Source organism: Hemicordylus capensis, chromosome 1 (genome assembly GCF_027244095.1).
Source record: "Hemicordylus capensis ecotype Gifberg chromosome 1, rHemCap1.1.pri, whole genome shotgun sequence".
NCBI lineage: Eukaryota > Metazoa > Chordata > Lepidosauria > Squamata > Cordylidae > Hemicordylus > Hemicordylus capensis.
The window spans coordinates 77,768,201-77,793,000 of NC_069657.1; the positions used below are offsets into that span (position 1 = coordinate 77,768,201).

The window sequence follows — 24,800 nt, forward strand, 5'->3', positions numbered from 1 at the left end:
GTTGTATAGGCATTCTTAAACATGTACGTGTGTGTAAACATCTCTGTCCGTAAACACAAGACTGGATCAAAACCATCCTCCAGTCATGTTCAAATGCTGAACACGAGACTTTTGTTCCAAATTGTTGTACCCCAACAAAGGGAGGTTCTTTTCTGGGTCAGTAGCCAAACACTTCACCAGCCGAGAAGGATGTAAAAGGCTTTATTTGCTCTATAGTAGCAACGTTCATGGATAGCTCTCGCTCAAGTCCAAGACCCCGTTCATTTACAAGCATGACATATTTATAACCTAGGAGATACTGCCCCTTTCCTTTGTCTGGACTTTCAGTAAATTTCCAGCTAACTTCTGCGCATGTACTCTTTTAGGTGAATACCTCATCACCCCTTATCTAGTCTCTCCTGGCCCTCCTTGGTACAGAAAAGCAACTCCTTATAAGGAATCCCCTAGGCCCCCCTTACACAGACAGAATATATCAAAGGTAACATGGCTTCGGTCTGGTTCAGGCCTACACCAAAATGACTGACTGGCAAGCAGTATATCACAGGGTAAACCTTCCCTGGACTGCAACACTTCAGACAGCAGGTGGAAAACCACATGACTAATTGCTGCCCCCAAATTAAAACTATTTGTGAACATACGGTAGATAACTCCAAGTCAGGGGGAAAGGTTCTAGTCTAGCTTATGGCATGATAGTTTTGTTTGTATGTGCAGACCTGTGCCTACAGTCTGAAGCTGTGCAAACCAGGAACAGCTTTACCTAAGAATCTGCTGCTTATATAAACAAGGGGCTTCATCTTCATCTTCCTATATCGCTGCTGCCCGATATACGTTTCCCATAGTCTGTGAAACATATCAGCGGAGATTTGAAGTGGCAACCTCATGCTTGCTAGGCAAGTCATTTCCCCACTGCCCTTGAAAACCACCCATCTCCACACTATTCTTCCACTCAGTATGGCAGCCCCCCCAAAGCTGCTTTTCATTCCAGAAACCTGCCATTACTTTGTTACGTGTATTGGCAGGTAATGTGTTGTTTCCCCCAAGGTCTTGTAGGCTTGGAGAAATTATGTCTCTCTCCCAGTAAGAGATGTTGTGCTCCCAGTGCAGTGACATCTTGTACATCAAGATGAGTTAGTTACCCCTTTGTAGAAAACCTCCAGAAAGCTCCTGCCATGAATATTACTCTAATTATCAGCACAAAGAGTACATCTAGAAGCCATGTGACTGTTCCCAGGATGATTCACTCAGTCTGAGGATGCTTCTTTGGCAGGCAAAGCCTGTTGAAGTATAATGCAGATGGTCGGTAGCAAAATAATACTAGGTCCTTTGCATAATAATAATAGCAATTATGTTGAACATTGAGCCTCTGCTCAATGTGGCATATATTAGTTTAGATCCAGTTGCAGCAGCTTGAGTCTAGATCTTGCAGAAACATTTGGAAGTCAAAATCTAAATTTACCTCCTTCAAGCTTTAATTTCATTGGTTGGTGGAATCAAAGGCCTGAAATACCATGTCCCAAAAACATTTTGTATGCTCCAGTTCTACACTTGCTTTCAAATGTTCAGTGTGGCATACATCTGTGATTTTGAAAGGTTTGATGGAATTTTCCCCACATGTTCAGTGTTGCTCATTTTCAAGCTGCTCAGCACAGCTTAATTGCAGCCAATACTGAGGCCTAAACTTTACAATTTTGGACTTGGTCTGAGTCCCAGATTGTGCAATTCTTCTTTCTCCCAATATTTTGGTAAAAAGAATAAAACACGAAACAGCCCTAGAGGCTATGAGTGAGAGACTGAGAAGAACAGCAGGAGATGGAGTACTTTACCTTCCCCCTACAGCTATGTTTCTGCTCAAAATTGCTCCTTTGTTAGCTGCTTTCTCATCTATGGAAGAGAAGGGTTGCCATATCTTTCTGGAAGCAGCTGTGGGAAGTGGGGATTTAAAGCAAAATATGGATGGGGCGGAAAGGGTTAAGTGGTCCCTTCCCAGCTCCCTCTACACTCACCCCTGTTCTCCCCACCCTCAATCACAGCTTCTGAGGCTGCTTTGCATTAAAACAAATCATTTGGGGAAAGAATCACCAAACCTATTTCTCTATTCACAGTAAATTATGCAATGCCTGGAATTTGAATAGTCCTATAATTTATTCTGATTTTCACAGAACTCCGATCTATTCCACACAGAGTTGGGCAGTTAAGGGCAAAGAAGGAAATAAATCATAACTCAGTGATAGGGACCTGAAGAAGGATGGGTAGGACCTCTTGTAAGGCTGTATAAGAGAGCTGTACCCAAGCCAGTCCTCGTATGATCTCCCTTCCCAAGACCTTCTCTGGTTTCCAGACCTTCAGTAGACTCCACACGTTTTCAAGCATGCCTCTGAATCCTGGTAGTAGGCAAGATGTGTCTTTCAGAACATACAAATGGAGTGAAAAAATCATAATAAGATCCCATCTTTCCTTGAAAATGCTCAGGGTTCTTCCTACTCCATTTAATCTTCACAACAGTCCTATGAGGAGGTTTATAGGTTGAGAGCGAAAGAGAGAGAGGATTATGTTGTCAACCAGTGAGTTTCATGGCCAAGTGGGGATGTGAACCTGGGTCTCTGAATCAGTCCCTGCTCATGAGTGACCCCTGCTATAGGAGCAAAGAGGCACCTTTTAAAGTAATGGTAATCTTATGTTCAATAGAGGGAGAGGAACTGTTCCTATCCAGCCTCAGCGAATATTTTTTGGTTTATTTATTTATTATTTTCCTGTGTAAACAACTTGAAGAACTTTTGTGGAAAAGTTGTATATAAAATTAAACCAAAAAGTGTGCCAGACATCTGAACACAGGTACAACATATTAGGGTGTTCACATGAACATAATGAGGCTCCTCACATGAGAAGGAGAGCTGGTCTTGTGGTAGCAAACATGAATTGTTCCCTTTGCTAAGCAGAGTCTGGCCTGGTTTGCATTTGAATGGGAGACTACGTGTGAGCACTGTAAGATATTCCCCTTAGGAGATGGTAGAGGATGGGGCCGCTCTGGCTACATGCTTGCATGCAGAAGGCTCCAAGTTGCCCCCCCTGGCATCTCCAAGACAAGTCTGAGAGAGACCCCTGCCTGCAACCTTGGAGAAGCCACTGCCAGCCTGTGTAGACAATACTGAGCAAGATGGACCAGAGGTCTGACTCGGTATATGGCAGCTTCCTATGTTCCTATGTCCCTTCTACCCAGGTCCCCAGTTGTGTGACAGAGCCAGGGGCCTAGAATGCCTGGCTGAGGGGGAATCCCTCAATGCATCACACTCGCGTGGTGGATTTAGGCATATCTGGAGGCTGGGCTGTGTTTTCTCGGCTGCCAAAATGCTGTGCTGCCAGGAGCAGTGCAGTACATGGAAGCGCGCAAACCAAGGAACCCCTGAAGAAAAGAAGATCATCTGGGAGGAAGGTAGGAGCATTCCTGCCTTCCCCTACAGCCCTCCCTGCCCAGCAAAAAAGGTCGTGTGAATGACCTGAATGACTGAATAGGTCTTAGATAACACCCCCTTTTATCTTACTGACCAGAACTTTTATTTTGTGGTTAGTTAGGTCATATTTTGTGGTAATATTGAGTGGTCTATTTATTTATTTATTTATTTATTTATTTATTTATTTATTTATTTATTTAACATATTTTTATGCCGCCCGAAACCTAAGTCTCTGGGCGGTTTACAACTAGAAACAGAAAAGTTAAAACATCAATTAAAACACAGAAATGACAACAGAGAAATTAAAACATTGGTTAAAATAAATGACAACAAGAAGTTAAAACATTGCAACAATTTAAAACCTTATAACAATATTTTAGTTGGAAAGGTAACTCCAAATGCTTTAAATAAAATAAAATAAAATACAGACCTTAACGCATCTCTTGTGCTTTTACAAGGAATGTGCATGCTCAGAAAAAATGCAGCATATCTCAGAATCTCCCATTCCAATGGAAGGGAGTGTGTGTGTGTGTGTGCCCCTTAAGAGAAAAAGTGTACAGGGCCATAGCTTTCTACATTCTACCTCTACTCATAGTTTATGCAGGATGATGCAAACTTACACAGAAAAAGCTGCTCTGATAGGGACATATTGGGGCTAGTACCATAGTGGAAGAGGTGACAGATGGGCCGGGGACTGCACAGAGGCTCAGGTCTTATGCCAGCCTTTCTCCTAAAATGGGAGCATTAATTTTCTGGCCAGAGACCAAGGAGCATTAAGGGCCTTTCTGGCAGGGGAGCAGACCTGTCAAGCTAGGGGGAAATGCTGGCATGGCATTTTGGAATTAGGGGCTTATACTGTTTGGGTTGGGCTTCCTCCTTCTAGTCACCTTTGAGATTCCTGTGTTGAATAATAAGGCTGCTCTGTTTTTTATATGAAACTGTAGTGTTCATTCAAAATGCATCTCCAGATACTCAGAGAGCTAATAGGGTTGGCAGAATCATCAATAATGCAAGTAAAAAGGCAAGGAAAGTGGATTAAGAATATCCACTAGGAACACACTGATTGATACTACTACATATCAGGGCCACCCAGAGACAGGTGGGGATACAATCCAGATGGCAGAAAATCTCACTGAAGACAATGAGGGATTTTCGCAACTGAGCTGATGAGCTGAGAGAAGCAAAATGGATACTCTAGCCAATTCGTTATCCTCAGGGCTACACTGGAAGTCTACCACATGCATGATACTGTATCCTTGATATTGGAAGTAGAATTCAGCATCCTAAGATTTTTTGAAAAAGAAAAGTTCTAGGCATCAAGGCTGCAAAGGATAGGTTCAAAAGTGTGAGGGCAATACCTGGTTAAATATCAAAAACTGGGGAGGGGAGGGTCTGGAGTGGATTTCTGGGGGTGAGGGAGATTGTTTTGGTGTTCTCCATAGCTTCTTGCCATTCCTCATGACTAGCAAATATGTGCAAATTTACATCAAGGGCACACAGGTCACAGAATCAAACCTTTTTTAATGCAGAGTTAGCAATACCGTGGAGCAAAATTTTGATTTGTAGAGTAGTATCAAAGGCACTCCTACCCCTGGACTTCTGGGCCGAAGTCCAGGGCCTTCACACACCCCGGGGGCCCCCAAATCCTCTTTAGAGACAGAGGGGGGAGGGGGAAGAAACATGTGGGATGGGGATATGTTAAGTTGAATGTCGAAATCTTCCTGCTATTGCATATTTGCATAAATATACCTGTTTTATATTCTTACATTCTTGTGAGTTCAGTTATTGTATGTGTCCTCAAGAACCCATGTGTTAAAAATACTGTCATGGTGTGTGTGTGTGTAGGGGGATGATGTGTAATTTGCAGTGGCAGGGGGGTGGGGGTGCTTCAGCAGGGTGGGGGACCTCCAAAGGCCTTTAGGTCTAGGCTCCAAAATTACCTAGGTGCACCTCTGAGTAGCATATACACAATCCAGGATTATTAGTTTTATTACTAAATTGATCAAGGACTGAGAGACATCTAACTATCAGGCCCAGCTCCTGGGCAGCTGAGGCAAAGGATGTTATCTACAAAATCAAGCTATCAGGTGAGCAAGCTGATCCGGGTCTACTCCAGTTTTGTGCATGGCGAGCCAGGCCCCAGTCCAGCTCAAGTCTGAACCCATCGGGGCCCGGCCCAAGTCTGAACCCATCAGGGCCCGGCCCCTGAATTTTTTAAACTTACTGCCTCAGTGGCCCCAGGGAGGGTGCTGCTGCAGCCGTGGATGTGTGTGTTTCTTGGGCAGCATCCTCTCTCTCCGCCAGCCTCCTGCTGCTCTCCAAAGCACTGGTTTGACCCATTTGGGGGCCATTTTGGACCTTTCAATGTCTGTGGTGGTGAATTGGGAGGCTGCAGGGGGGGGTCTCCAGACTCCCCTTGGTCTCTGAAGGTTCAGCCCATTTTGGTCCTTGTTCAGCCCTGTGAGTGTGTGTGGTGGCAATTTTGGAGGCCACTGCCCATGCACCCTGGCCATTTGCATGGCCAGGTCACAACCTGGCCATACAAATGGCCAAAGCACATGGGCAGCGGCCTCTAAAATGGCTTCTGTGAGCTCAGAGAGGGTTGAAATGGATCCAAAATGGACTGAACTGGCCCTTCAGAGACCAGAGAGGCCTGTAGAGGGAGGGGAAGCCGGCAGAGACCCACTCCCCACCATGGCCCCAGCAGCACTCCCTGGGGCGAGGTGGTTAGTTAAACAAATCCTTTTTGCTGTTTTGTCCCCGAACCAGCCCCGAGCCAGTTTGCACATCCATATCCGTGTGTGTGTTATTCTGCTCATGTAAGATAGGACCCAGCCCATTGTTTTAAATATTTTATTGTACACTAGCTTGGGTACAATTTGTAGAAAGGTGGTAGATAAATTTCATGTAAATACAAATATAATAACCTTTCCCCATGATGAATCCACTAAATGGGAGACCAATTTTGTGACTGCTCCGACACAAGCATTTTTTTGTTTTACTTAGAAGGTTTATATACCACTTTTCAGCCCAAAAAGTTCACAACGTGGTTTACATAACCAAATAAATACAATCAAAAAGAAAAATCAAAAAGAAGACAACAGCAGGAACCACTGGGAGTGACTCTAATATGCTGGGCTGAAGAGCAACCATGGCTGTCCCTTGCCTTGCTAGAGAAGAAAGCCACTACTTTCAAAGTTGCCCCAGTTGTTATCCAAATACATGTCAGAGCTTTCAATAACCAAGGAATGGTTATTCTAGAAAGAAGTGAACCAAGCTCTTCTCATGATCTGTGAGAAGAGCTTCTTCCAGGTCTGCGGGACCTGGGCTTAGCCTGCTATCCCTGCAGACAAGCAGCCACTCGTAGCTCGTCATGGAGCTGGTGGGGGCCATGGGGATTGGGGGCTGTGCAGCCCCCGGAAGGTCCAGGATAGGGTTGCGCGTTTTGTATTTTTTCTGTTTCGATTTGTACCAAATCCGAATCAACCCCATTTTGTATTTTGTCCGAAATGAAGCCTTCCGAATCACCCCAGTTTTGTTTTGTAGGAATCCAAATTAATTCAGATTTAAAAATGGGTCACATGGTCTAAAGAGTGGGTGGGTGTTATAGTGCCCAATGAGTGGAAGCTACCACAAAAATTTCAAAGGAATTGGGCAAACTGCTGATTTTTGGTGAATTTTTGAAGTTTGCGTGTCTTTCAGATTTTCCCCATAGGATATGATGGAGGTTTCAGGAAAAGTATAGCTTCATGCGGGGTGGAGGGGGGGAGGGGTGGCCCAGAGTTGAGTGTGGCTGGTGGTAGCGGCGGCGCCCAGTTGATACAAGGAAACTACCACATTTTTTTCCGAGGAATTTGGCAAAAGGCTAATTTTTAAAGAATTAATGAAGTTACGTGTCTTTCCAATTTTCCTCATAGGGTATACTCCACTTGAGGGGCACTGGGGTGGCCCAGAGCAAGTGGCAGTGTAGTGCACATAGGGTGCCAACCACCCACATGGGTTGCCAACCCATGAAGTACAGGGTTTTGTTGTTCTAGAAGTGTTCTAAGAGTAGATTCTCTGGTAGCATATGAGAGTGGATTCATGGTTTTTCATTAAAATCTCATTTGCTACTAGAGAATCTAAACTCAACACCTCAGAAACAACAAAGCCCAGTACCCAAATGGGTTAGCAATCTGGGGGGTGGTTGGCACCCTCTGTGCACTACACCACCACTCGCTTCGGGCCATCCCAGTGCCCCCCAGGTGGAGTTATGGGGCTGCTGAAACCTCCATTATTCCCTATGGGGAAAAAATCTTAAAGACGTGTAAACCTCAAAAATTCTTAAGAAATCAACCCTTTGCCTTATTTGTAATCTGGGTTCACCACGCTTGGGGCACTGCCACCCAACCCACTGTTATGCCCCTGAAGCTCCACATAAACAAGTTGAAAGAGTGAAGAGAATGATGAACAACAACAACACTTAATTTTTTGGCAGAGTTATTTGAGAATTTTGCAGCGAGTATGAGCCTGTCCCTGTGGCACTAGGACAGCAGCACAACCCATTTGTGGATTCAAGCAATCTTTCAATAAAAACACTCCCTCCCGATGGAACAGTGACCACAGGTCATTTGAGATAGCAAGATAGACCAATGAGCCAGCATGGTTTAGTGGTTAGAGTGCTGGATTAGGACCGGGGAGACTCGAGTTCAAATTCCTATTCAGCCATGATACTAGCTGGGTGACTCTGGGCCAGTCACTTCTCTCAGCCTAACCTACTTCACAGGGTTGTTGTAAGGAGAAACCTAAGTATGTAGTACACCACTCTGGGCTCCTTGGAGGAAGAGCAGGATATAAAATCTAAAATAAAATAAAATAAAATAAAATAAAATAAAATAAAACTGCCTTGGTACTATGGAACAGCTTCAAATGTTAATTTAACTGAAGTGGAGTGAGCCATAGCCCAAACAAATCAGCCTACTGTTCAGAATTGTTGAGATTTATCATCACTGCATTTAAGAAAGTGCAAAACCATGGATCATGGTTATTAGAAAGAGAGAAGCAACTAAGATTCCTGGGGATGTCAAATTGACCGGGATATTCCCCACCCCCCTCCTTTTGTCACCTGTAGTCCCATGTGGATGACCTGTCCCTGCAATGGCAAAAGTTGTGAACCACTGGCTTAGACATCATGTCCCACCAAATTACATTGTGGCCTAAATTACATTATACTGCTCAGCTTGGGCAATAAAACTTAGACACCACTATGACTCATACAAATCAGAAGAAAAACAAAATAGCTCTTCAAAAGACCCCTGAACAAGTCAAGAGATTCTTTCTAAACCTTTGGAAAGAAACACCTGTGTAATTTCAGAACTTCCCTAACCAGCTTCTGGAAAAGCTTCTCCACACAATTTATACCATGGCTTTTAGCAAGAGCTTTGGAATTGCATTGAGCTCCCAAAGATATTTGGGTATTTCTGTCTCAAAATGCTGTCTTCCAAATTCCTTTGCAAGGTCAGTTTGCATTTCAATCAGACTGAATACAACACATACTTAACTAAACCATTCAAGCTCAAAAGCTTTTTGCATATCTTATCGTCTGCTAATCACTCAGTGCCTCAGCTGGAGCAGAGAGAGTCAGAGAGGTCAATTTCAATTTCAATGCTTTTCCAAAGAACAAAGCATTCTGTCCGAAACACAGTCATTTCGATTTGGAAACAAAAATCTCTGTTTTTTAATTCTTGATTTTGTTTTGGTTACAAAACCTCTGAAATTGCCATTTTCGGGCACAAAATGTTTTGTACCCAAATCAAAATGCACAAGCCTAGTCCAGTATGCCCCACGCAAGCGCGCTGGGCATCCTGGAGAGACCCCCTAGCCTGGGAGGCTGCTTGCAGCATCCCGGTTGAGGGTCTACAGAGCAATGAAATGAGGTTAATGGAGCGCTCGCTCTGTTTACTTAATTTAAGGGGAGGGTGTTCTAGGCGGGCTAGCCACCTTGGGAGCACCAGGCTCACCCGCTAGCCCGGTGGTTCCCATGATACACAGAAAGTGGGCTAAGCTCCCTTAGCCCGCTTTCCGTGGATCTAGGGAATAGCTTCAACATCTTCTAAGGGCTAGGACATAGTGGGGTTAAGCTGTTGCTCAGTTATTGGTTTTTAATCCTGTTGGGTTTTGTGCAACTTTAGCGTGATATTTTATGTTCCAGAAGCTTATGTTTATGTTTTAAATGCTTTGCAACCTATCCAAAGCCTTCAGGATAAGGTGAGATACAATGAGGCTATTCACACACATGTGCAAAACTGGGCTAAGGGAGCCCAGCCCAGTTTTGCACACGCATGTGAACCACCAGGACTGGGCCAGTCCTAGCAGCACCATGACGGTACACCCATCTGTGAAGCCTCCCTCTAAAACAGGGTTAGGAGAGCGAACACTCACTTGCATTCACAGCTGCCAGACTGCATGGAGTCTGGGGAGGGGGAATCCCCACAACGCACCACGCACTCACATAGTGCATTATGGTATTTCCAGGGGGCGGGGCAATGTGGAGCAATGCATCCCAGTGCCTTGACCCCACTGGCAGCAGCTGGTGCCCGTCTGGGCGGGTGATCCACCTGCCCAGGGAAGCCTAGAGGATTATCTGTGGGGAGGTAAGCTTTTCTGGGCTTCTTCCCCACAGACAGGGTAGCTCTTTCTCACTTGGCATGAGAAAGGGCTCAATATTTTTTTTAAAAAATGATAAACACATAATAGGGTTTTTTTTAAAGTAGGCTTCTGTTTGATTAATGCTTCCAAATCTCTCTCTCTCCCTCCCTCCCTGCTTCCACCTTTTATCTCTAGTACTGGATAAATGAATATACATCCACATTGGGTATTGGAGTCTTCCACTCTGGCATTGAGATCTACGGCAGAGGTATGGCTCTTTCTGTTAATTATGACTGAAATGGATGGGATTTTCCAATATGTTCTAATACACACACACACACACACACCATGTTACTGTTTGTCATCAGCAGGAAGCTTGCCTTTACCAGGAGTGGCATCTTTACACCCACAGTTGCTTACGTGGTTCTCTTCTGTCTTGCATACTGCAATTGCTGTCCTTAAAAAATAAAATAAAAAGCACAGGAGAGCCGGAAGTAATAATGTCATCCAACATTTTGCATCAAGACATTATTATTATTTTTAATAGGACAATGTCTTGGAGACAGTGTAGATAGCTTACATGCATTAATGTTGTAACATGATGCCTTTCAAGACAAGGCACTGCTAGAGAAGTCTCTAAGTGTAGCTCCTAAGCACAATTTCTCCAAGGCACTATGAGAATCTCTAGCATTAAAGATCATTCTAATTTCCCCCCTATATTTAAATACATGTCTTCACTCAGTTGTTGAAGACAATTTGTCATCTGGGGTTCTTGAATTAATGCCGGGAGTGAGTTGGAAACATTGATCCTATCATGACCTCTTTCTCACAGCCAGTTTCAAATTGTGCTGGCTGGCAAAAGGGTAGAGAAGGCAGGGCCATAAAAATGGAGGAAGCTGAAGAGCCCTGAGCCAGTCTGGCAGCTGCTGGAGACTGCTAGGTGTTGAACAGACTCGGGAATCCTGCAGAAGCTGGACACCCCCCTTCACAGAATTACTGTTGATACAAAGGCTGCCTGTTATTATATTGGCTATAGAACCAAACTTCTTTAGGTTGCCAGGCAGGAGTGGCTTTTGGAATTAAAAAATAAATAAATCCCAATACCTGAATCTAGAGAGGGAAACTGAGAGTAAGTCTGGGGACAGAGCCTGGGGATGGAGAGTCCTGTCTTTGGGTCTCTGGCTGGTCCAAAGGCAGAGGTCTGCCCCAAACCTGTCTATACACTTCAGGTGCATACTTAAAAAAAAAGTAGAAGGGGAAAAATCCCCACTTTTCTAGTAACTATCCTGAAAGCAAACAGTCTTGCCAGGCCATTTCTTCTCCTGGGAGTTCTCCACACAGCAGGCTTTACTGCGAGTTTTCTGAGAGGCTCTTTCTATCTATCTATCTATCTATCTATCTATCTATCTATCTATCTATCTATCTATCTATCTATCTATCTATCTAATTTAGTTACATATTTATATACCACCCAAAACGTAAGTCTCTTGGGTGGTTTACAATACAATAAAAACAACACATAAAAAGATTAAAACATTACAACAATTTAAGATTTAAAACAACGTTAAAACTATTTAAAACCATCAAACAACTAAAACAGTATCTAATTAAAAGCCTGGGTGAACAAATGTGTCTTGACTGCCTTTTTAAAAGTTGTAAGAGATGGGGAGGCTCTTATTTCAGCAGGGAGGGCATTCCAAAGTCTCAGGGCAGCAATGGAGAAGGTCCGTTCCCGAGTAGCCACCAGATGAGCCAGTAGCAACTGCAGATGAACCTCTCCTGATGATCTCAATAGGCAGTGTGGTTCATAGCAAAAAAGACATTCTCTTAAATACCCGGGACCCAAGACCTTGTATTTTGCCCAGAAACTTATCGACAACCAGTATAGATCTTTTAAGACAGGAGTGATATGGTCTCTCCTAGATGACCCAGAGACCAATCTGGCTGCCACATTCTGGACCAACTGCAGTTTCCAGACTATGTACAAAGACAGCCCCACATAGAGCGCATTGCAGTAGTCAAGTCTGGAGGTGACCAGCAGATGTACTACTGTTCTGAGGTCATTTATCTCAAGCAACAGACACAGCTGGCGTATCAGCCAAAGCTGATGAAAGACGCCTCCGGCCACTGCCTCAATCTGGGACACCAGAGAGAGGTTTGTGTCCAGAAGCACCTCCAGACAGCATACCTGTTCCTTCTGGGGAAGTGTGACCCCAGAACTTACAGATCAAAATTATCTCCCGAGTTCTGACCCTGCACAATAAGTACCCCCGTCTTATCTGGATCCAGTCTCAGCTTGTTATCTCTCATCCAGCCCATCACAGTCTCCAGGAAGGCATTTTGGGAGGTTATGCCTTCTCCTGATGACGTTGACATGGAGAAGTAGATCTGGATGTCACCAGCATAATGATAACACCCTGCACCAAATCTCCTGAGGATCTCTCCCAGCGGTTGCATGCAGATGTTAAGCAACATCGGAAACAATACGGAGCCCTGAGGGACATCATACTGAAGTTCGCTTTACTGTGAACTCAATGCTATCTAAAATATCTGATGCAAAAAGTGGATTTTTTTTTGCCCCGGATATAAATCGGGTTGTACTCTATCAAGCAGTGGAAAACCCAAATCATGTGTGAAGTGCTCCCCAATAGCACGCAGCGCAGGGACTTCGGGGGAAATCTGCCCAATATGTGAATGTGGCCGGTCCATTCCAGAGGAGATGCAGGCTAAAAGCAGGGTGTGGAAAACTTCCCGGTCATTTGGCAACCTTAGTGCTTGTGAATACGAGTGCTTGAGGATGCACGGCAGATCTGGACCAAACCCAAGTGATGCTATGATGTTTCCAAGACAAACTGACAGTCTATCAAATTTCAAGAGTTGCTGTTGAGAAACTATTGAGAATGATTAGATCAAATAAGCCTTGTCAGTGGTGGCCCCTCAGCTTCGGGCCAGCATTGGTTTCCCAGGAATGTCTGACAAATCCAGAAGTTTGCCCATTTTTAGTGAGCTTCTATATTGCATATGAAGTGTTCTGAACATGAAAGAGTTACAGTATATATATATGCTAAGGATGATTATTAGCCAATTCTGTGAAGATGATGGAATGTATATAACACTGCTATCACATGTGACTTTTAAACCTTTCTTTTCAGACAGACTTTTAAATCTGTGTTTTATTGATAGCTTTAATGCTAAAACTTGATTTCAGTTTGTGCCTCTTATTGTAATTTTATTTCTATCATTAAACTCTTCTAATTGTATCTTGCTTTGTAAATCTGATGGGACTGAAAAGTGGGCTAAAAAAACCCCTAAATAAATAATAAAAACACCCCTGCTAACTTGGCAAAGAGACACCTTTTGATGTGGTGATTCTCTTTATTTAGCAGGGGGAGAGTAACTGGCCCTATCCACCCCCAGCACAGTATCTCTAGCGACTGTTGCTGGTGTCCATCTTATGCTTCTTTTTAGACTGTGAGCCCTTTGGGGACAGAGGTCCATCTTATTTATTTGTTATTTCTCTGTGTAAACTGCCCTGAGCCATTTTTGGAAGGGCGGTATAGAAATCGAATAAAAACAAACAAACAAACAAACACACAAACACACAAACAAATAAATAGTGTTAGGTATTGAGAGTTAGTATAGCATATTTGCTAACAGACTGATCCACAAGCCTGGAGATCCACAATTCCAATTATCCCTCTGCCGTGAATTCAACAGGTTGGCTTAGACAACATCCTGTTAGCATCCCTATCTCCAGTATTGGGACTGACCAGCCTTATACCATGTTAGATGAGGACCGGGGAGACCTGAGTTCAAATCCCTATTCAGCCATGAAACGCTGGGCCAGTCACTTCTCTCTCAGCCTAACCTACCTCACAGGGTTGTTGTGAGGATAAATATAACCATGTTCACTGCTCTGGGCTCCTTAGAGGAAGAGCGGAATATAAATGCATAAATACATAATATGTACATACATATATACATACTATATATGAAGTGCTTAGAACATGAAAGAGCTCTATAGATATTAAGGATTATTATTAGCTAATCCTGTGAAGGTGGTGGGATGTATATAACACTGCAATTCCATATGGCTTTTAAACTTTGAGCTCTGCACAGATAATATAAAGGTCATGCGATGTCTGGAGAGTCTTGCCATTAGCATTGGTTGTGTATGGCAGACCACCAACCACTGCAGCATCCATACATAGCATAGGAAATATGGCCCTTACCTGATGGTAACTGCCTTGAAATATGTACAAGAATGGAATGACTCAATTGTTTCCTTTCTTCAGCCACCCAAATGTTCAACCCAATCTGGTTTAAGGCTGTGCTCTGCAGCCAGGGATGTGATATGTGTATAGAGCCCTCACTCCAGAAAGGTGGGGATGTGCGAACTGGTTTGAATTTGAACTGGTTCGGACATCCAAAAATTGGTAGGATGGTAGCTGGCGCCCAGGGGTACCTGCCACCCAAACCCCAAAGCAATTGTACGATTTTTAATGAATTTTTGAAAATTATTTATATTTTTTTCTCATAGGGTATAATGGGACTCAAACCAGGCCATTATACCTTATTGCGGAGCACCCATGGGTGCCAACAACCACCCAAACCCTGAAGCAATTGGACAGTCCTACGATTTTTTATGAATATTTGAAATATTTTAATTATTTTTCTCATAGAGTATAATGGGACCAGAACCAGTCCATATCCCTTATTGTGGAGCACCTAGGGGCACAAAAGCGGGGTGGGTAGTAGACAGACAGGGGTGCCTACCACCCACAGAACTCCAAGGCAATTGGACACTCCTCTGATTATTGGTGAATTGTTAAAGTATTTTTGAATTCCTCATAGAGAATAATTAGGATTGCAGCAAATGTATAGCTTCACATCGGGGGGAAAGGGGTGTCGTAGAGTGGAGTGTGGTGGGTGGTAGTTCCTAGGGTGGGCAAGGAAGCTATCAGAATTATTTGAAAGGAATTGGACAAAGGGCTGATTTTTAAGTGATTTTTGAAGTTTATGTGTCTTTAAGGTTAGCAATGAGACTGGATTCATAGTTTGTCATTGAAAATCTTATATGCTACCAAAGAATCTACACTCAGAACACTTCAGAAACAACAAAACCTAGTACCGCATGGGTTAGAAACCCATGGAGGTGGTTGGCACCCTCTTTGCACTAGACCAGCACTCACTCTGGCCCACCTCAGCACTCCACAAGTGGCTTTAAGGTTTTTCTCCATGGGGAAGAATGGAGGTTTCAGCAGCCCCATAACTGCACTTGGGGGGTGCTGGGGTGGCCCAGAGCAAGGGTGCCAACCACCTCCATGGGTTTCTAACCCATGGGGTACTGGGTTTTGTTGTTTCTGAAGTGTTCTGAGTGTAGATTCTTTGGTAGCATATCAGATTTTCAATGACAAACTATGAATCCAGTTTCATTGCTAACCTTAAAGACACATAAACTTCAAAAATCACTTAAAAATCAGCCCTTTGCCCAATTCCTTTCAAATAATTCTGATAGCTACCTGGCCCCCCTTGGGCACTACCACCCACCACACTCTGCTCTAGGCCACCCCTTTGCCCCCGAGGTGAAGCTATACATTTGCTGACACCTCCATGCTTCTTTATGGAGAAAAACCTTAAAGACGCGTAAATTTCAAAAATCACTTAAAAATCAGCCCTTCACCCAATTCCTTTCAAGTAATTCTGATAGCTTCCTTGCCCACCCTAGGAACTACCAGCCACCAAACTCCACTCTACGACACCCCTTTCCCCCCGACGTGAAGCTATACATTTGCTGCAATCCTAATTATTCTCTATGAGGAATTCAAAAATAATTTAACAATTCACCAATAATCAGAGGAGTGTCCAATTGCCTTGGGGTTTTGTGGGTGGTAGGCATCCCTGTCTGTCTACTACCCACCCCACTTTTGTGCCCCTAGGTGCTCCACAATAGGGGATATGGACTGGTTCTGGTCCCATTATACTCTATGAGAAAAATAATTAAAATATTTCAAATATTCATAAGAAATCGTAGGACTGTCCAATTGCTTCAGGGTTTGGGTGGTTGTTGGCACCCATGGGTGCTCCACAATAAGGTATAATGGCCTGGTTTGTCTCCCATTATACCCTATGAGAAAAAAATAAAAATAATTTTCAAAAATTCATAAAAAATTGTACGAGTGTCCGATTGTTTTGGGGTTTGGGTGGCAGGTACCCCTGGGTGCCAGCTACCATTCTACCAATTTTTGGGTGTCTGAACCAGTTCATACCAGTTCAAACCAATTCGAACCAGTTCGAATTCAAACTGAACCAGGGGGAGGTTCGAACAAAACCAAAACTGAACCACCCCCTCCTGGTTCGAACCTGGTTCAAATTCGAACCAAACCAGGCAAACCGGTTTTGTGCACATCCCTACAGAAAGGTTTTGCGGGGAAATTCTACATTTCATTGGCAGAGACAATCCCCTACCATCCCTGACTCTTTTATTGCCCACTGCAGTTACATGTTTCTTTTTTGGGGTCACAAATTGATAGATGAGCCTATCCTTATGTCACAAATAGGATGTTTTGTCAAATAAAATCTTTTCCTCAATGAAACTCTTGTAATAGAAAAGGAATTTTATAATTGCTTCCCGCATTGACACAAAACAATCTTATGTGGATGTAACTAAGACTTTATTCCAGAAACAACTCCATTTTTGCCTTCTCCTTTCCCTTCCTTTTCTTTCTGACTCTGCCCACCACACTCTCTCTACAGGATCCCCACTGGGACAGACTTTAGGCCTTTCAGCAATGGTCAAATTGATAGCATGAAAACTAGCCTTGCAGGATGCATCCCAGTTAAATGTTTCATTCTTTTTAAAAAGAAGACACAATGGAGCAACTCTGGAGGCAAATTGTCTAACAAATCTAGAGCAATGCTCACAGAGTCCTAAAAATGAATGAAGTACATCCTTGTTGCTCTGATGCTTCTCGAATAACCTTCACCAAGTCTGCTTTGGGATGTACATTACTTTGAGTTACCAGGGGCATAGCAAGGTTGGAGTGGGCCCAGAGATGAGATTTTAAAATGCCCCTCCCCTCAAAGTCCAGGGCCTCCGCACACCCCAGGCCCCCAAGGATTTAAGTCTGATATTTCAAAATAAGTATGCTGCCTGGAAATACATTTCACTGAATTTACACACGCACACGTCACAATATATAGTGATATACATTAAGGATGTGCGAAACGTTTTGGATACAAAACGTTTTGTACCCAAAACAGCCTGTTTCGGGTGTTTTGTAGACAAAACAAAACACCCATTTTCCAGATCCAAAAGTTTTGTATACAAAACAAAACGTCCCTGTTTCGGCTACAAAACGTTTTGTTGTTTCAGACCTCCATTTTGTGTTTGACATCTCTTTGAATTTCCCACCCTTCCAGCCTTCTGATCGGTGACCTAAATCATGGGCTGACCTGCTGACAATTCCCTCCTTGTTCCCCATTGGCTCTTTTGCTTCTTGCCACTCTTTACTGACCCCACATTGGCCAAGGGAAGTATTGCTAACCCATGGGGTTCTGGGTTCTGCTGTTTCTGTGATGTTCTGAGTGTAGATTTTCTGGTAGCATATGAGAGCAGATTCTTGTTTTTCACTGAAAATCTCTCATGCTACCAGAGAATCTACAATGAACACCTCAGAAACAACAAAACCCAGTACCCCACAGGCTTGTGGGTATGGGGGTGGTTGGCACCCTATGTGAAATACACAACCCCTCACTCTGGGCAACCCCAGTGCCCCCCCAAGTGGAATTATGGGGCTGCTGAAACCTAAACCTCCATTATTCCCTATGGGAGAAATCTTAGACACGTAAACTTCATTAAATCACAACAAATCAGCCCTTTGCCCAATTTCTTTGAAATAATTCTGGAAGTTTCCTTACCCCTTCATCAAATCTTCATAAACTTCATCAAATCACAACAAATCAGCCCTTTGCTCAATTTCTTTGAAATAATTCTGGAAGTTTCCTTACCCCCACTGGGCACTACCACCCATCACACTCCGCTCTGGGTCATCCCTTTCCCCTTGATTTGAAGCAATACATTTGCTGGAATCTCCATTATTCCCTAAGGGAAAATTCTTAAAGATGTGTAAACTTAAAAAATTCACAAAAAATCAGCCCTTTGCCTAATTCCTTTGAAATTTGGCTGCTAGTTTCCACCCATTGGATGCTACCACCACCACCACCCACTCTTTTTGCCCTGGGACCCTTTTTAAAAATCCAAATCGATTCAGATTCAGATTCGGAAAATTTGGCTACAAAACAAAACAGGGCTGATTCGGATTCAGAAAGTTTGGGTACAAAACAAAACGGGGGTGTTTCGATTCGGATACAAATCAAAACAAGAAAATTCCAAAATGCACACCCCTAATATACATTGAATACTATATATTTGTGCTACTTTTAATGCCTAGAACACACTAGAAACACTAATTATTAAAACGGGCCCCTCACAGCAGATGAGCAAAGGCTTAGCCCACTCTCCCCGCAAACCCTCTGGAGGCGGGTCTCACCGATCATGAGACCTGCCTCCTTGTCTTGCACCTGTTGCAAGTGACCTTCAGTGAAGGACAGTGAGCAAAACTGGCATTGTGGGCAGAGTCTCCACATTGGTAGCATTGGTAGCTCTTCTTTACCTGTGCTGCCACTAACCAGGGCAGTGCCATATGAAAAGATTGGGCTTGGAAGGATTTAGAATGAATAGCCAGGATTTGAGAAGGTTGGTTTGGGGCTACCAAAGAGAGCAATTTTTTTCACCCTCCTAGCCATCTCTATAACTATATCCAAGGTACATTTCCCCTTCCAGTAGCAATCTTTCATGCAGTTTGAAGCAGTTTGTTTTCATAACAATCTGATCCCTGATCATTTCATCAGTAAAGTTGGCAACTCACAGATTACACTGAAGGCACGCAATGCTGTGACTTACTGATCGATAGATTTACCAGGCAGCTGGGATTAGAATAGAACTTGTAACATTCAGCAATTGCATTCACAGTGGGACTGAAATGATCATCTAAGGCTTAAAGAGCAGTTTCAAAAGGTTTGGCATCCCCTTCCAAGTTGGTAGGAAAGGGCGAATGAGTATATATTCTTTGGCTTTCAGGGCCCAGGCAGTGAAGCAATATAGCCTTCTGCTTTGCTGGAGTAAAATGAGGGCTATACAGCAAGGGCTATGCAGTGGCTATACAGTGAAGAAGTAATTGCAGAAATAGGACCTCCATTGTTTCCAGGGAAGAGCAGATTCTCCTGGGGTGGACAAGGAAAAAGTTGGTGGTGAAATTTAAGGCATGCTGCAGTGGGTATCCAGTGAACAACAGAGTCCAGGGCTGATAAGGAAAAAGTATATTCAGAGTTGTGCAGCTTGGGAAGTTGGAGAAACAATCAGCAGCAGCAATAGCAGAAATCAGTTCAGAAGTGTAGGCCCAATAATGCAAGGAAATGAATATGCAGGAACATTCAAAAGCTTTGAATGCTCACACAAATAGCTGGTTCAAAATCCCGTTGCCACATGTTTTATAACTGCTTCCCACATCAACACAAAACAATCTTATATAGAGATTTAACTTTTAATCCAGAAACAACTCAATTTTCTCCTCCTTTCTCTCCCTTTTCTTTTTGATTCCACCCACCATGTTCTCTCTACAGGGACAAACTTCTAAAACACACAACATACAAGATTACTGGATAAAATACAACAAGGAATTTTCTGCGAAAGAAAATACTTTGTCAGGAACTTTTCCTGTAACTTGTTTAACTATGCACTAGCCAAGTCCTTGGGGGTGGTGAGAAACAGAGAGAAGACGAGGAAAGAGGAGGAAAGGCAGACAGAGAGAAGGAGAAAAACAGAGAGTGAAGAAAGATTTACATAACTGATATCAATTAAAAGTGATACCCATGTTTCAGGATAAAAGTTAAAGCAGAGTATTTGGGGCCAACTGTACTCATGAAATGCATAACGAGGACGTTGAAACTATCTTTGAGAGCACCTGGGAGGGTGTGAGGGGGGAAGGCAGGATAGTACTTACCTTCCCCACAGATGATCCGGCGTGGTCCCAGGCCCCGCGGCTCACATGTCCACATGACCAGCACCTTTTTGAGCCATGTGGCATTCCAGAGGCCGGGAAAATGCATCCCAGCCTCCAGATATCGCCCAATGCATCGTGCAATGAGCACATTGCATTGAGGGATTCTTCCATGAGTTGGGCACTCTAGGTGCCCAGCTCTGTGTCTGCTCAGGCTGAATGCATGACCCTGTACCTGGGTAAAAGGGCACGCTCACACCCTTTTACCCAGGTAAACACAGTCGGGTAAAAATCCCAGGTAGGCAGCACCAGGATCGGCTTCGATACCGGTGCTTCACACAAGTAGCCCTGCCCAGGTAGGGCTTCCCAAGCCTGGGGAGGGCTGCTCGTTTGAACAGCCTCAGTGCATTCTTTTTTCTTAACTTAAATAGAAGCTGAAGGTGATGCTGATCACAACTGGGAGAGATGGCGTATGAGGAGGGGTATTTAACTTTTTCCGTTTGCACCTCAGACCTGATGAAAAACATCTTCCTCGGAGCTGCTATTAGTCCCAGCAAGGAAGCTTATGTGGGTGCCTCCTCCACAACTTCTACTTAAGATAAGAAAAAAGAACATATAGGGAATATATGTTTTAATTCAAGCTATATTATTAATATAGCATATAGTTTGGCTCTAAAATACTATAGACCACTGATTTAGGTGGAAATTCCTCCCTACCAGCTTGCTGATAGGGAAAACTGCATAATAACAACTGGTTTTGTCAAGGTATTTAGGTCAACCGCTGAAGAATAGTGGCCAGTCTACATAAATGGAAAGGAAAAGCAGGAATGGCGCAAAGATGATTTATTGAAACAACTGAGTCTTGAAGCATATTGGGCTGTTTCGCATTGGGACTCAGTTTTTTCAACAAACCATCTTTGCACCGTTCCTGTGTATTGCACCCCCAGGCCCCAATGAAGACAGGACACTCGTAGATGGAGTAAATAAGGGCCACTTTATTATTGTACAGCAACGACCAAACTTGCAATGAGGTCCCCAACTAATTGGAGTGCGGGTACTCTTCTGTGTGGTGGCCGTTCCTGTTGAAGGGCATCCCACACCAGGGTGAAGGGCTGGGTCCTGATTCAGTCAGTCTCCATGTCCTGATCTCCTCTCACCTTCACTCCAGAAGGGCTGTTCCATGAACCCCCCCCCCACCTGAACTGGTCCTCCAGCCAAACACTGATCCCTGACTCTACCTGCCCAACACCCGCATTCACCTGCCACCGAAGTGGGGCAAACCTCTGTTTAGCCCCGCTTCCCCACCCAGCCAGTACCTCCCGGAGACCACATTGCAACTCCCAGAGGAACACTTCATTCCCCCGGTCGGAGAGATGTATTCCATCCCCTCTATACAGGGCTGCGTCTTGCGCCTGTATGTCAGGATGCCGTATAACTGCCCCGCCTAATGCGGTGACTGCTCTCCCTACCTCCATATTCACTTTTCTGCATGCCCTGTTGAAGCACAAGGGGCCACCCTGGCCTCTCCATTTCTTCCTCGGGAGCAAGTTGGACCATACCAGCAGCATCTCTGGCCAACGGGCTGTTTTGCATTGGGACTCAGTTTTTTTTCCCAACAAACCATCTTTGCACCGTTCCTGTGTATTCTTTCAGTTGTTGTTGGTATGGTGCTTCCCTTCTTGTTTGGTTTCAATCTACAGAAAACAGCAGATCATATGGCAAGGGTTTCCATAGCCTCTTGAAAGGGAAAAAAAATCTACAGCACAGAAAATGAGTATGCCAGGGGATAAGATACTATATCATCTATCTATATCTGTATCTGTATCTGTATCTATAATCATTGTCGATTAACAAAACAGAAGGTTCAGCTTCTGCCTTCTTCCGCTGCTCTGATGTTATAGGAAAGGTACAGTAGCTGCATTTAATCATGACATCCACCTGTACATGACCTGGTGTTTATGCAGACCAACAGTCTGTCCAGGAAGAGTTTTATCACATCGTCTGCTGTTTGTGTAGACTAAGAAAGCTCATGCTAGTCTAGTGAAGATACCACGAGTCTCTCCAGCTGGCATCTGAAGCAAGTTTAAAAAAAGAGCACTTACAGGAATATCATTGTCTTTTTATCACTCTTGTAATCAAGGGGCTTTTCTGCAATTTATTGGGCCATTTTCAGGCGACAGTCTACAGCTAAAAGAATGCAGACACTCACTGTAAGCCAAACCTGGTTTGTAGACGACTCCAAAGCAAGTCATCTACACATGATGGGTCTATTACTTGCATGATGAGCAATCTCTTCTCTGTAGACCTGGACATGACCCCAGTTTCAAATGCCTCTGTTAAGCGGGGACTATATGCTGCTACGTACAGGCTCATGGTAGATGTTGTGTGCTTCAGGTATACAAAACTGCTATGGAACTACATCCTTTGCTGAAGAAACTAGAAGGCCTCTGACCAACAACTAATACTGTTGTGGGTCTTTGCTGACATTTCCATTAAGCCAAGAGTCTCAAACTATAGCCCTCCAGCTATTGTTGGACTACAACTCTCATGCTCCCCAGCCACAATGGCTAGTAGCCAGGGTTCATGGGAACTGTAAGCCAACATGTGCAGTTGGGCTGATCACCTGAGGGATCTGGATATAAGAGACACTGCTTCACATTGGTTCTTCTTCTATATCTTGGGTAGATTCCAGATGATGGCATGGTGACAGTTGCTCCTCAAAATGGGAGCTATCGTATGGTGTCCCTCAGGGCTTCATTGTGTCACCAATGCTTTTTAACATCTACTTAAAACTGCTGGATGAGCTTATCAGAGGATTTGGTGTTGGGTGTTATCAATATGCTGATAACTCCCAAATCTATTTCTCCTTGTCATCAATATCAGAAAATGGTGTTAGCCCCTTAAATGCTTGCCTACAGGCAGTAATGGGCTGGATGAGGAATAATAAACTGAGGCTGAATCCAAGCAAGATGGAGGTGCTCGTTGTTAGGGCTCGTAATCTGCAAGATGGGATAGAACTTCCTGTTCTGCATGGAGTTACACTCCCCTAGAAAGAACAGGTTCATAGATTGGGAGTGCTCTTGGATCTAGGTCTCAACCTGGTGTCCCAGGTTGAGGCCATGGCCAGGAACACTTTTTACGAGCTGTGATTGATTCTACAACTTCACCCATTCCTTGTGGAGAATGACCTGAAAACAGTGGTACACCAGCTGGTAACCTCCAGGTTGGATTACTGCAATGTGCTTTATGTAGGGCTGCCTTTGTGCGTAGTTCAGAAACTTGTTATTCCAAAATACGGCAGCCAGGTTAGTCTCTGGGACATTCCAGAGGGACCACATTATGCCTGACAGTTCCACTGGCTGCTGCCAATATGTTTCTGGACAAAGTACAAAGTGCTGGTTATTACCTTTAAAGCCCTGAATGGCTTGGGTCCGGGTTACCTGTGAGAGCGCCTTTCTCTACAAGATCCCCACTGCTCTTTAAGATCATCAGGAGGAGTCCATCTTCAGGTGCCACCAGCTCATCTGGTGATGATCTGGGATCAAGGCCTTCTCAATTGTCGCCCCTACATTGCGCTCTCCATGGATATAAGAGGATTATCTTCCTTGGAGGAGAGCCTTAAAGATTCATCTCTTCAACCTGGCTTTTAAAAAATGGTATCTAGTTTTTTATTTTAATTTTACTGAGTTTAATCTGGTCTGGAAGTTTTTTTATTTTAATTGTGTTTTTTAGTGTTTTTGATTTTAATGTAAACCGCCCTGAGCAATTTTAGGAAGGGCAATATATAAATCAAATGAATGAATGGATAGGTGAATAAATAAATATAGTGACCTTGTCCTTGATATAGCCTTCATGTGACCACTTACAGTTTCTTTCTTTCCTTGCCAGAGTTTGCCTATGGAGGGCATCCATACCCATTCAGTGGGATTTTCGAGATCACACCAGGCAGTGCTGTAGAGCTTGGCGAGACCTTTAAGTTCAAGTAAGGGCCCTTCCTTCTCCTCCCCATGTTCCTTATCCTGCCGCCCATGTACTGTCAACAGGGCAGTCCATTTTTCATGTTGTTCTCCTATCCCCTTCTCCCTTCCCGACTTTGTTCCTGTTACTTTCTAACTCTTTCTGACAGTCCAGCGAAGCATACAAGAGAGGCAGTATGTGGAAACATTCGCCTGCAGGGTGGGGAATGAGAGGAGAGACATTAGACATGGTGCTGGGAAGAGGTCTGCTGCTGGTAGCTATCTCTTGTGTTTAACAGCATGATTTTAAGCAGCCCAAGACCTGAGTCCAGAACTTGTTTTTTGCTATAGTGGTTAGAGTGTAGGACTAGGACCAAGGAAGACCCAGATTCAAATCCCCACTCTGCTATGAAGTTCACTGGGTGACCACGATCTCTCAGCCTAAACTACTTGGAATAAAATGGGGAAAACCAATGCATCCTGAACTTCTTGGAGGAAAGGTAGGCTACAAAAACAAAAACAGATACATACAAATTCATTCTCTAAATGAATAAGGCTCATCACTGAAAAATGAATAGCAATAATTAAGGGTTTGCCTCTGAGCATATGCAGAGTCTGCTTCCCTCCCCTACTAAGGAGTCAAAATCCTCCAAAACTTCTTTGATCAATGGACAAGACTTCTGAAGCAAAAGGAAATCAGCACCATG

The 24,800-nt window shown here is 43.8% G+C and overlaps 1 protein-coding gene across 1 annotated transcript in view; it reads left to right on the top strand.

The window, feature by feature from the left end:
- LOC128340020 (deubiquitinase DESI2-like) overlaps window positions 1-24,800 on the top strand; it is a 92,906-nt gene that overhangs the window by 46,017 nt on the left and 22,089 nt on the right. Inside the window, exons 2-3 of the mRNA XM_053284624.1 lie at window positions 10,272-10,344; window positions 24,026-24,119. Of these exons, the coding sequence (XP_053140599.1) occupies window positions 10,272-10,344; window positions 24,026-24,119 (167 nt within the window). The remainder of the gene's footprint in view (window positions 1-10,271; window positions 10,345-24,025; window positions 24,120-24,800) is intronic.